The 13,983-nt window shown below is 35.4% G+C and overlaps 1 protein-coding gene across 5 annotated transcripts in view; it reads right to left on the bottom strand.

Moving 5' to 3' along the window:
- Positions 1 to 13,983, bottom strand: part of PDE1A (phosphodiesterase 1A) — a 601,081-nt gene that overhangs the window by 86,247 nt on the left and 500,851 nt on the right. For all 5 annotated transcript variants that reach the window (XM_030916641.1, XM_030916639.1, XM_030916640.1 and 2 more), the window contains 4 exons: positions 11,276 to 11,342; positions 7,834 to 7,950; positions 6,829 to 6,969; positions 65 to 165 (listed from right to left, as the gene is read on the bottom strand). In XM_030916641.1, coding sequence (XP_030772501.1) covers positions 65 to 165; positions 6,829 to 6,969; positions 7,834 to 7,950; positions 11,276 to 11,342 — 426 coding nt within the window. The remainder of the gene's footprint in view (positions 1 to 64; positions 166 to 6,828; positions 6,970 to 7,833; positions 7,951 to 11,275; positions 11,343 to 13,983) is intronic.

Below are 13,983 nucleotides of genomic sequence, written 5' to 3'. Positions count from 1 at the left end.
GTAATATGCAGAAAAATAAATTTCAAATTTTAACTAATGAAAGTTAATACTTTTTCAAACTTACCTTGTCTGAATGTGAAAGTTGTTTGTTGTCCCTGTATGCTCGTAATCATGAATGGCGGCAGCAAAGACCATTGCTAAAATTTCCAGTTCAGTGAGCCAGTGCTAGTAAATCACAGAAAGAATCTATTATATTCAAGAAATAAATACCATCTTTCCTTTCTCTGAAAAGGACTTTCAGCGCACCCTGTTTAGGTAATCATATAAAATTATTTTTTATTTCTTTTAATTTTTTTCCTATTTTTACCTCCATTAATTGTGCATGATGGATGCTTCATGAGGTCAATGATTGTTTCACGGCATATAAGTTCAAAATTCAGAATATAATTGTCCTTGCTAATTGAAAAAGGAGCAGATTCCTATTATTTAAAAAATGAACCCTAACTGGATTTTGAATTTACAGCCATACATGTTTGGGTTCTTCTGAAATCAATTACAGTTTAGTGATTTTTTTTTTTTTTTTGAGACGGAGTCTCGCTCTGTCGCCCAGGCTGGAGTGCAGTGGCCGGATCTCAGCTCACTGCAAGCTCCGCCTCCCGGGTTTACGCCATTCTCCTGCCTCAGCCTCCCGAGTAGCTGGGACTACAGGCGCCCGCCACCGCGCCCGGCTAGTTTTTGTATTTTTTAGTAGAGACGGGGTTTCACCGTGTTCGCCAGGATGGTCTCGATCTCCTGACCTCGTGATCCGCCCCTCTCGGCCTCCCAAAGTACTGGGATTACAGGCTTGAGCCACCGCGCCCGGCCTGATTTTTAACATACAGCTCATGCAACATTAAAATGTCTTTTAGCCCAAGTGTTGTTGAACAATCTACTATAAAAAAAAATTTCATCTACAACTTAAAAATATTCACTTCCTTACTAGAGAAAGTGCACTTCATTTTCATGTTTAGAGATTTAGAAAGGTTTCTGAAATTCACAAAATTGTCTATTCATAACACATAAAAATGGCTGTGCAATTAACTTCAATAATGCTAAAAGAATAAATCCTTTCATGTAAAATCCATGACTATGCACTTTATATACATTCATCTTTCAGTTACTAACTAGATGCTTTAACAAAAGTTCTCTGCTATTATTAGTTCATTTAGAAATAATTCCATAGTTTATTCATCACTCACATTTTGTAAAACCCTTATACTGCACTGCCCAATGTGGTAACCACATGTGACTATTTAAATTAAAAATAAAGAAAATTAAGTAAAATTAAATTCACTTTCCCAGTTACACTAGCCACATTACATATGCCTATTGGTCACATGTGACAAGTGGTTACCATATAGTACAGCAAAGACACAAACCATTTCCATGATCACAGCAAGTTCTACTAGAGAACACTATAAATAGATGGCACTTGATGGTAAGAATGCGGAATCCAAAATTCTATGAAGCTCACTCTGAGTGGTCTTATTCTATACACTTAAAACAATAAAAGACCTTGCAAAAAACAACAGAAAGAGATCATGTAAACTTTGTGCACACTTGATAAAAGTTTGCAGAATAAAGATGCAATTTAAGAGCATAGACAGAAAGGCTAATTGGTGGCAGTGGATCTTGGGAAAAGGATGGAAAAAGATTGATAGTTAAGTGCAAGGATGAAGACAGAAGAATTTTAAATAGAGCAAACGTAGAATCATACTATAAGGTCTGTATTAAAATAGAATTATCAATCGTACAATTGTGTTGGAGAATCAAGTGAAGTGAAATTGAAGAATATGGAGAGTATGGAAAGAGTGAATGGGCTAATTTGATGAGAACTGATGAATTTAGATTTTGTGTAAAAGGTAAAAGAAAGCCATTGTAGGTCTATGAGTCAAAAATGAAGGCAGTGACAATTGTTGAATCTCATAGATAACCAAAGCTATAATCTTATTAATCTTAGCTCCCTTCACATAACCTATCGTGATATTTGGCACATATTAGGAACTTAGTATTTGTTAAATTGCAATTAGCTAATTTTGCATTAGAAAGAGGTAACAGTGGTAAGAGACCATGGAATCAGTCCTGGTTTTAAATCTCTGTTAATCCTCAGGAAAATGAGTTATTTACCCTCTCAGCTACAGTTCTGGTGAGAATGGCATTAGTAACCTTTCCCCTATGGGGTTTAAGAAGAAGTTTTGAGTTAATGTATGCACTGTGCCTATCATGTCTTGTCATATGGTAAAATAAAGAATAAATGACATTTTGCTAGGAACTTACTATGTTAAATGCATTGATTAAGGCATTAAATCTGGGAAATAATAGTTAAAATATCATTAGTGATTGTAATGCAAGTACAAACGCCTCACAATTGGATGAGTGAAGCAGAAATAATTTTCAGAGCCAAAGGGAGTTAATATAACTAGCTGTTCTGTGTTCATAGACACATTTAATTGTGAGTCATTAAAAGGAAGAAAGTGACCTTATAGAGGTCTGAATTGGGACTGAGCCTCCAATGTTCCCAACGAAACTATGGAACTATAAACACCATGAAATGAATAGCAATTGAAGTTAAACTAGTTTTGAACCCTGGAAACCCACTGTTTTATTAAAGAAAATGATTTCTTTAAAAAAAATCACTTATTTAAATTTTGGGGTGGGCTCAAATTATGTCTTTCTAAATATAGCTGTGGTTTTTAAAAGGCAGCATTCATTATCTACTATGATAATACAGAATATAAAGTGTCAATAGTAAAAAATTAAATTAGAAAATCAGAGATGGAATTAGTGATTGACTCATAAATATTTAAAATTATTATCTTGCTAGCTGTGAAAATTTATTATAAACACATTTCCTGTTTTTATTCTGGTTCATTTCTGCCTCCCATAAATAGTACTTTCTCCACAAATTCCCCTTACTTATTTCCGCACTATGGACTAAATCATTAAGTTCCACTACAAACTAGTATAGGAAGAGAGAAACATTGAACTTTCACACTTAATTTACACATCTACTTTGTGTTAGCAAAAGTAGAATTCTGGACTGATTGTTAGTTTCTTAGCTGCTGATTCATTTTGTGCTAGTATCAAAAAGAATTCTAACTCAGAAAACAGGTGCTTAAATTCATAGATTTTATAAATGACTCCTGAGGGCAAGCCAGAGAGAATGAGGTTAAATCCTGTCACTTTTTCCAACTACAGCAGTGGTCAATACAAATCCAAGTTTCTTCCGATTCCTAACAGGCAGCAATAAAGGGTTAAGACGATAAGTCATGAGCAATGCAGACACTGTATTTCATCAGAACTGTAGGTTGTATTTTGTCTGGTGAAATGCTCAGGTTGGCTTACTCTAGAGTGGGCAGTCATCAACTTACAAGGAGGCATTGACTGCTATTAGCCACATGTATTAAAACAGAAACAAAAGAAGGGAATTATTAACTGGACACTTTAGTTAGCTGGTCTCATTAAACTCTTATAACCACTTTATAAGATGGTTATATGTAAATATTTTTATACCTATATATACAAAGCTCAATCCTAGAGAAATGGATCAACATTTCAAAGTTCACATACCTATCTAGTGGCGGAGCAGGAATGCAAACCCAATCTGTCTGATTTCAAAGTTTCTGTTTCTTCCACGGATCACGATAGCATTCATTACATAAAGAAGGCAATATGCTGAACATATTCTTCCAAGGTTTCAAAAGCAGAATTTCTAGCTAATTTTACTATATGAATGGGTAGAGGCAAATAGAGTTTTGACTTAGGACTTATAATGTAATTTTCATATCTGAATTACTCAGGATGTGTGTGTGTGTGTGTGCCTGTGGGATAGAAAAAGTAAATATGTGTATTATACAAAGTATATATGTGTATTATATAAAGGGTGGGGAGAATTTCAAGTCAGAAAATCACATTTATTTCTTGATTCCTTGAGTATCTAAAAACACATAATTAACAACTCTTTTAGCTAGAATTTATGAGATTTGACACTATTTTTCTCTATTCCTTTGAATAGGCTGAAGAAGTTTGCTGTAAGTTACCAGTATAGAAAATTGGCATATTACAATTAATTAATGAAGGTATGTTAATAGCTATTATGTTTTAGGCACTAGGTTAGGTGCTTTACAAATGTGATTTTATTTACTCCTCATTTCCATTCTATAAGGTGGCCGGTACTATTAACTGCATTTTAGTGACAAGGGAAGCAATGTAGAGCTAGTGAATTAGAAAGTGGTGTGGCATGGGTTTAAACTCATGTCTGACTGCTTCCTGAGTCCACACTCTCTTTCCTCTTCCAAACACTATCATATTGGAAGCCATTTATAAGAACAGAATTTCCTGGCCGGGCGCGGTGGCTCAAGCCTGTAATCCCAGCACTTTGGGAGGCCGAGACGGGCGGATCACGAGGTCAGGAGATCAAGACCATCCTGGCTAACATGGTGAAACCCCGTCTCTACTAAAAAAATACAAAAAACTAGCCGGGCGACCTGGCGGGCGCCTGTAGTCCCAGCTACTGGGGAGGCTGAGGCAGGAGAATGGCGTGAACCCGGGAGGCGGAGCTTGCAGTGAGCTGAGATCCGGCCACTGCACTCCAGCCTGGGCGACAGAGCGAGACTCCGTCTCAAAAAAAAAAAAAAAAAAAAAAAAAAAAAAAAAAGAACAGAATTTCCACATAATTTGTAGAAAGATGTAGTGCTAAATGTACTGTAGACTAATCAGAGAAAAATGCAGTCATTCCAAAGTGTGGAAGACTGTTTCTGTGTAGTCAGTGCACTAAAAATTCCAAAGGAACTGGATGTAAAGTCATCTCTCTTCCTTGTACTCTTAGTATTAGAGAGAATGCAGTGCCAGGAACCCTCTAATGCAAATGTTTTCTAGCCAAGGCTCTTGGATAATTTCATATTCAAAGAGACATTTGAAGGTGGCTTGACAGCACTTTATAAAACATTTGTTCCTTAGCAAATGGACTGAGTTATTGCACATCACTGTCACCATGGCACAGGGCTACAAATGAATCAAGCGACAAAAGGAGAGAGAGGGGGACAAGCAGGTGTATGAGCATCAACTCTCCTCTGCATTGTCTACTCCCAGACTTGAGGGCGTCCCTTATGACATTAACAAACAGAAGGACGATGGCTTAATTGCAATCCCTTTCAGGAATGGTCCTTAAAACATCTTGCAGATGACAACATGCATTAGTCTCCTGACAGTACTGGGCTGCTACTGGAGTGCTTCATAAATGTCACACTGATAGGGCCATCCTGAAATAGCAGGGCATCAACCGAAACACTAAAGTAGATGACCCAGTCTTCTTTATATCAAATCTGAGGGGTGAAAAAGAACTAAAGAGTTTTTGCTAATGAAAATTTCTATAAAGCTTTTTTGTTACAAAGAACCAACATATTTGTATACATGAAATGTAATAGTCACCTATCACTGCTTTTTAATGTAAGCAAAACTTGTTAAAATAACTTTCCAAAAATTGTGAAGCTGACAGTGTAACCTAGTTTGGACAAAATAGTCAATACATTCATAAACTCATTTTGTCTTCCCTTTCTCCATCTGTGGTAGAATTTCTCATTATTCTCTTTAGTTCAAATGTATTTTCTTGATTCTGGACAACACTAAAGGTCTACTACCATTACTATTTTTGTAATGGCCAAATTAATGGATGAGTAAAGAGCCCAGTGACACAATTTTGCTAAAGGATGAATACAATCAGAAAGTTACATTTATATTTGGTAAGTCATAGCTCTCAGAAAGTGACTATGTGATCTTTGCTAACAACTTTAACTTTCTAGGAGTCATGCCAGGCTTGGCCAAATTCCCCAGTCTTACAGAGAAGTTGTAATGGCTTATTAGGTCCCACAACAGTCTTCCTTATAATTCCGAGGGTAAAACCACGTTGTAGATTTGATTTTCTCTGTTTACCAATTAATATGACACCTACATCTCTTCAGTGTCACCTTCACACCAGATGTTCTGAAGCTGATATAGGAGACTTTTATTTGACTCTCTTTACACTTGTAGCAAACGTAAAAAAAAAAAAAAAAAAAAAAAAATGCATTCAAGCAGGAATATTTTTTGTAAATGACAAAATTCTGGTTGCCTCCTAGGTTGAAATGGCATTTTCTCACTACACTTCACAATTAAAGCAGGTGCTAGGATTTAGAAATCTCACATGGCCTGCTCCTTTTTTGAACCCAGCTCAGTTTGGCACCTTTACAGGAAGGTCAGTTCCTCACTTTTTACCTTCTGGGAATCACTGTGAGTTTTAAGACATTACAAAAATTCCCAGCTCTCTCAGAGCTCCTGTCATACACTCACTGTTATTTCAGGCTTTGCTTCGCTGAATCATTTAGTCACCCATTCATTGATTCATCAAATGCAAAGAAGAGGAAGGAAAATTTGGAAAAATTCACATGAATAATTTCCCCAAATCCCTATTAGAATTTGACTGTGACTAAGAGAGCAAAAGCGATTAAGGTCAGGTTAGGAGCACATAATGAGTGAGAACAGAGTGCTATAACTTTAAAGACTTTTTCTCTAGGTCACCTTTTTTGGTTGATTCCTATGGAAAAAATGAATTTACAAACAAAAATGTTTGGTAGTCCAAATTGGGGGAAACATATTTTTATTTGCCTCTGGTTATCTTTTTTGCACTGACTTAAAGTATTTTTTGAAAAATGTGTATTATAACCCACGAAGCTTCAAAAATCCGAACAATTATTATTTATAAAACTTATTACTTTAAATACCTCTATGGGCATTAGAGAGACAATAGGAACTTACAGGAATGGAAGTTGATGCTTCCAAATGAACAAACCTCAGTTACAAAGACTTTCTTACCATGATACCTGTGTGAAGCATTATATAATGCACAGTTTGAGTGACATCAGCTGCATGAATCAAATTGTGATATGGATTTTTGTACTTGCTGTAACCAACTTCTAAAGCTTCTGCAAAGGTGATTAGGCAAGAAACAGGAATCTGTGGAAAGTAATATTATAATTATATTTTGACCAAAAAAGTGGTACTAAATCAACTTGAGCACAGTTTGTCATGGAACATATTAGTGAGTCAGATGTGGACAATAGTTTCTTTATGTCAAATGTCGATTGTTCTGAAAAAACACTTCATGAACATGTTAGCTTTCATTCCCAAAAAGAAGGATTGTAACCCCCAAGTATTTAACTAGGACAGATTAAGTAACAGACTTATTCGTACTATTACATTGAAATTTTAGTTATCTTCCAGAGAGTAGGAAGGCTAGTTCTTAAAAGGGTAAATATTTCCAGTTACAATTAGTGGAGTCTAGTTTTTCTATCTTAATACAAAGAGGTTAAAATAGATTATCTCCCAGTACTTTACAGCTCTAAAAATGTGATTATTCTATAGGAAATGATGAAAGTAATAAGCTACAGTCTGCTCAGTAGTCTGTATCAAATCTATTGCTTGGATGGTTCTAAATGAAGTTAATTAGAAGACCCTTCAATCTAATTTAAGAAAAGCTGGCAGTAAAGGTTCATTTTGTATTTTAAGAATGCTGGAGTAGTCATATTTCTTTAAGATATAGCTGCCAAACCCTATGTGAGTGTTTTGTGAGTAAGTCAGGAGATGTTGGCATCTTGCTGGAATGAGGCTATAGTGGTCTCATGATCTCTAGGTGGATATATAGATGTGTCAGTGAGTTGTGGAGAATGGTTCTATCATGTAAAGACCTCATCCTCTTAATTCGGTGACCTGCTAAGACATCCTAAAATGAATTGCTTAATTACTCAAATATTCTGCATTTTCATTCTTATTCAAATAACCAATTCCAAGAGCATTTCACTTGTGTTCCATGTTTCTGACCTTGAAACGGTTGATAAGATCATATCTGGTAAACAATTCATAAATCATAAACTTCAGACTATGCTCTCCACTTGCTTCATTTAGGGCAAATACATCAAAAGACCATTTATCAACATCCTGTAGAAAAGAGAATAAATACTTTAGGTGCCAATATAATAATGTTTCTATGAGAATTTATTCAAAAGATAAGGCATTGTACATTTAGCAGGTCATCTTTCAATTTAGCATGCCAAACTACACTTTGACCAAAGTTTCATAGGACAGGACCACTTAGTATCCATGGGTCCAGAAAATTGAGGCCATAATGCTGAATAAAGCACCAAAACCTTTTCTTTAATCCCAAAGTTACTAAACTGATTTAATGCATTTGATAATACCATAATACTGTCATTATCTTTAATCTCTCTCCAACTTCCTGCCATAAATCATTTTCTCAGAGTGGACCTCAGTTTAGCGTAGAATTGCTAGTTACATAGGTGATGTCAATTGGGAAATACAGAAGAAATAGTGCCAGTTTTTCTTTCTTACTCACTTGCTACATTGCTTGAAATTTCACCATAAGAGTTTGCAGTTTGGCATAAAGTTTTGATATTTATGTCCTGTTATAAGATGTACATATTGGCCTGGTGCGGTGGCTCACGCCTGTAATCCCGACACTTTGGGAGGCCGAAATGGGCTGATCACGAAGTCAGGAGTTTGAGACCAGCCTGACCAACATGGTGAAACCCCATCTCTACAAAAAATACAAAAGTTAGCCAGGTGTGGTGGTGCACGCCTGTAATCCCAGCTATTCAGGAGCCTGAGGCAGGAGAATCTCTTGAACCCAGGAGGCGGAGATTGCAGTGAGCCGAGATCGCGCCACTGCACTCCAGCCTGGGTGACAGAGTGAGAGTCCATTTCCAAAAAGAAAGAAAGAAAGAAAAATATATAAATATCATAGAGAGATAAAGTATACACTATCTTTAATTATTAAAAGGGTTTTTTTTGACACTACTTTTCACCTATTATTATTTGCTCTATCTTTGGCTGACTTACTAATACTTTGCTCGAGGGACAGGTGGTGAGAAAAAGGAAGTGGGCCTTTTGATTGAGGAAGACGATAGTACTACTCGTATTTCATGCAATTCCCTAGGGAAGCAAGCAGGCCAGAAGGGAAACTAGAAAGTACCCCATAACAGAGAGAGAGGGCAGTGAGCAGGGATATAAACCACTCCAACTACCTCATGATTTTGCTTTGAAAATCTATAGAAGCACTGTAGTCCATTCTAATGGTTATCAGAAACTGCTAGCAAGAAGGCCTACTGTTTACACACATACAGTAGGTTTAGTATTGAACAGCAAGTGGGCAACCATAAAGCTATGCATTAATTTTCTATTTGAGTAGGCATGTTTCAAATTTCGTTCAACACATTTTTTCTGGAGGTCAACTCTATGTGCTATAATATGCTAGAACCAAATTAAAAATCTGATAAAAAGTATTCAGTCTCTCATAAAAATACTTCCTTCAAAAAATACTAGTAAGAGCTTCAAATGGTATTTTTAATCACTTGGAAACAAGCACCAATGAAATAGTTTTTGGTTTGCTTGTATGTCGTTATTAAATTCCTTGCATTTGGCCCTTATTTGATCCCCAAATGCTTGCTTTATCTCTTTATATATTAAAAGTTATTATAAGTTCTGTTAGAAGGCATTTTACATCAGTAAATCTCAAAGGAGGCCAACAAATCTTTTATCAAACTCCAAAGCTAACAAACAAGAGTTAGTCCAGACTCTTAGAAGGTTGCTATTTATATTTACAGCTCTAACTTGGGTGTTCCCACTGAGTAAAAGGTTAATTCTTTATTTCTTGAGAATTTTTTTATAAACCCTGATGATTTACATTTGTAAACTACTGCAGATGCTTGGATTTTATGTCATCAGATTGAGAATGAACAAGACAAGGAGGCTTCTCTGAAAATAAGAATTATTTAACTAAAACATTCTTTATTTGGTGATATTCCCTCTCTCAACCTGTTAGTTTATATCTTTTTTACTATACGACATGTTAGAAAAAATACTACATTCTCTCATACTAAAATATTTTGTTAGTTGGTTTTTAAGCGAAGATTCTTAAAATAAATAAAATAAAAATGAGTAATTTTCTTGCTCACTGTTAAGGAAATAATAGAGAAGGCAAAATCTCTCAAGAACTGAGGAATGATTAATATCCTTTAATGCAGTGGTCCTCAATATTTGGGCACCAGGAACTAGTTGTGTGGAAGAAAATTTTTCCACAGGTCGAGTTGGGTTTGGGTGGTTTTGGAATGAAACTGTTCCACCTCATCAGCAGTGCACAACACTCACATGCACAGTTCACGATAGGGTTTGCGTTCCTATCAGAATCTAGTGTCCCCTCTGATCTGACAGGAGGCAGAGAAACACAAATATAAAAAAGCACCAAAGAAAAATGAGCTATCTTTTAAAATTAATGAGATTAAAATCTAACATGCAGCAGAGAAAAAACAAATGCAAAGAAGATGCTTAAAAATTTTGAAAACACAAATTTAAAATTAAAAAGGAGTACAATAAGTCAGAAATAAATCAACCCAAGATCCGCTGCTGCCAATATCCTTTAAATTCTTAGTTAATGCAGAAAAACCAACATGAAGATGTTTTAGGAGACAATGTTAATTTCCCTTAACCAAATTAGGCAATAGAAACAAGGAATTTAGAAGGATGAACCTACAAAATGCCTCTGTAGAAATAACATTTAGAAACAAGGCACATGAACACCACACACACACGCACACACACACTCACACACACACACACAAACATACACACACAATGGGGCATGTATGTGAGCCAACAACTTCACTCACTTCAGAGTTTCAACTCTGATTATTTCTAACATATGTAGCACTGCAATTGGGCCTTAGAATAGTGTAGCCACAGGAGAAGCCAAAGATAAGAGAGATAAGTTTTTTTTCTTTCTTAATTTTATCTTACATTTTGTATTTTTCAGACCTACAATCCTAAATAATTTCCTTCTATATGTTTTGTCATTTAAACATAATTGACTAAAACATCTTTTTATAACATGCATTTAACTCTTCCATAATACATTCGTAACAAAATATGTACATTTTGACAAGTACTAGTGTCATTTCAAAATAAATTCAAGATCCCCATAAATAAAATTAAGGAAAAAAACATGTGTGTGTGCATTCAAACATGCATATATATATATACGTTGATATAGTTTGTGTAAATCAGTCATTTAAATCTACAATGAGTCATGATTTGGAACACAGTTCATTTTTTAAATTGTTAGAATATGTTGAATTTTTTAACATTCTAAGATGTAGGCTGCAGTAAAGACCTATTCTCATTTTCTCCTAGCCTTTTTAAGAACATTTTTAAAATGACCATTTTATACATGAAAATAATGAAATGATTTCACCTTTAATGTTACGATGACAGCTGCTGGATATGCCAAACCAACCATATGATATGTTTTTCGGTACATCCTAAAAAAGACAAAAATAAGTGTATATATAAAACTCATTGGTTCAAAGTTTTCAACTATTTCTGAAATGTAAGGGAAGAGATTACTTTTGACATGTTCACCTCTTATCGTTAGTTACAGACTCCCTTTGTGCCAACAATGATAACTATAGTCACCTTTTACTAAACATCTACAATTTGACAATGTAATATATTCTCTATTCACAATCACCTTGTAAAGTTAATGTGACTTTAGTTTCCATGTAAAGATATCCTTCCCTGAACTTTATCGTATTAAAAGATGCACTACACTTTGCATATGCAACAACTTTCTAACATGCCAACATATCCCTGACAGCAGAACATTCTTGTTTTGTGTCCATTTATATGACAAAATTTTTAGTCTGGAAGCTAAATGTCATTAAAATATTTCCTTTATATTTTTATATTAAAATTATAGTGGGGGAGATGTAGTGTCATCAGAATTTACATAGCTCCCTTCTTTTATTTAATGATATTGGGAAATTCATATCAGCAAAAATTATTTAAGTTTGTTCAAATTGTCATTCAATATTAAGAAAGGTTATTCAGAAAGAAAACAAGGTTATTTTCATTTCCATAATAGTATCAATAACAAAAATGGTTTTTTGTTTTTGTTTTGTGTTTCTGTTTTTTTTTTTTTTTTTTTTTGAGATGAAGTCTTGCTCTGTCGTGGAGGCTGGAGTGCAGTGGTGTGATCTCCGCTCACTGCAAGCTCCGCCTCCTGGGTTCAAACAATTCTCCTGCCTCAGTCTCCTTAGTAGCTGGGATTACAGGCACATGTCACCATGCCCAACTTATTTTTGTATTTTTAGTAGAGACAGGGTTTCACCATGTTGGTCAGGCTGGTCTCAAACTCCTAACCTCATGATCCGCCCACCTCGGCCTCCCAATGTGCTGGAATTACAGGTGTCAGCCACCACACCGAGCCAACAAAAGTGTTTTTAATAATCAGTGATTTGATTTTTTTTATCTTCTGCTGGGCAACCCAAATAGCATAAACCAAATATAAGAACCCCCTCCACGAATTCATGTGAGAAACGAATCAATATGATAGCCTAGTGTGTGATAAAGCAATAGTGCTTCTATTCGGGACTCTGAAAGAAACATGTTTCCTCCTCCAAGGCCTGGGAAGAAAGAATTCAATTGATTATTAATCATGTCCTTTAATTTTTATATCAAGTTAGTCCACAACAAGCTGAATTTCTAGGCTATATCTGTAAATTCTCCCTACAAAAGGCCTGGAGAATGCCATAGCTTAATTAAATATGAAAAATATGTTCAATGTAAGAAATGGTCACATGGACAATATTCTACGTCTTTTATAAAACCGCTATAGAAGATACTAAATTTTTTGATTCAATGTTCCTTATGTTAAAAATGCAGGGGACATATTACTCAGTTTCTATGTAAAAGTCATCATTTGTTAAAGATAATCAAAGCTCAGCAATTTATCATGTTTTCCTGTTAAGTCTTGACTTGTTGGAAATTCAGAATGAAAATATTGTGTTTAATTACATCTCTTGCCTAGGTTTTCTTGATGAAGTATCTCTCCATTTTATTCTAGAGACCTTAAGCACAAAGGTTTCATGCTTCCACTTTATGTTTATTTTAAATAATCATAAATTATTTTTGGATGTGGGTGATTAGGTAGAATAAGAAATTATCCTATATCTCTATTGAAAGATTTTAGAACAGTTAAAACTAAAAATACTTATATTAATTACTTCATTGATATAGGTATAATTATTCTAATCTTGCAGAGCAAGGAAACTACTAATCATACTATACAAGATCTAGAATAATTACTATCGACAATGATACTTAGGTTTTTTTTTTTGGAAACAGTCTTTTCCATCTGTTTCTAGTCATTACCATTAATACTAAAAAATGGAGGTGCAGGGGAAATTGAAGGATGATGAACAGGGAAAAGGGTCAATATAAAAATCATTCAGGATTAAGAAATTTTAAAATGTTAATTAACATTAACTCGACTTGACTTCATGGCACAGAAAGGCAAAGAGAACACACGCTTTGAATCACATGTTAGCCACTCACTGCTGTGTGACCTTTGAAAACTATTTAATGTCACTCATTTGTAAAACGAGAATAATAATAAGCTTTTTATGAAGAGTAAATGATTCTCAATACAAGAAAGTCATCATTTTTATTATTTTTGTAACTGTTCTCATTACTTTGCAGCCAATATCATTGGTTCGAAATCTTATATCTTTAGAGCTCTCTGGCCTCAATGGGACCTCTGGTGCTACTGAGTTTCTTTTCTTTTTTTTTTTTTTTTTTTTTTTGAGGCGGAGTCTCGCTCTGTCACCCGGGCTGGAGTGCAGTGGCTGGATCTCAGCTCACTGCAAGCTCCGCCTCCCGGGTTTACGCCATTCTCCTGCCTCAGCCTCCCGAGTAGCTGGGAGTACAGGCGCCCGCCACCTCGCCCGGCTGGTTTTTGTATTTTTTTAGTAGAGACGAGGTTTCACCGTGTCAGCCAGGATGGTCTCGATCTCCAGACCTCGTGATCCGCCCGTCTCGGCCTCCCAAAGTGCTGGGATTACAGGCTTGAGCCACCGCGCCCGGCCGCTACTGAGTTTCTTAAACCTGGGATAGGTTGAGAAA

The sequence above is a fragment of the Rhinopithecus roxellana genome, chromosome 14 (assembly GCF_007565055.1).
Source record: "Rhinopithecus roxellana isolate Shanxi Qingling chromosome 14, ASM756505v1, whole genome shotgun sequence".
NCBI classification, from domain to species: domain Eukaryota; kingdom Metazoa; phylum Chordata; class Mammalia; order Primates; family Cercopithecidae; genus Rhinopithecus; species Rhinopithecus roxellana.
This window is presented reverse-complemented; position numbering and strand designations above follow the sequence as displayed.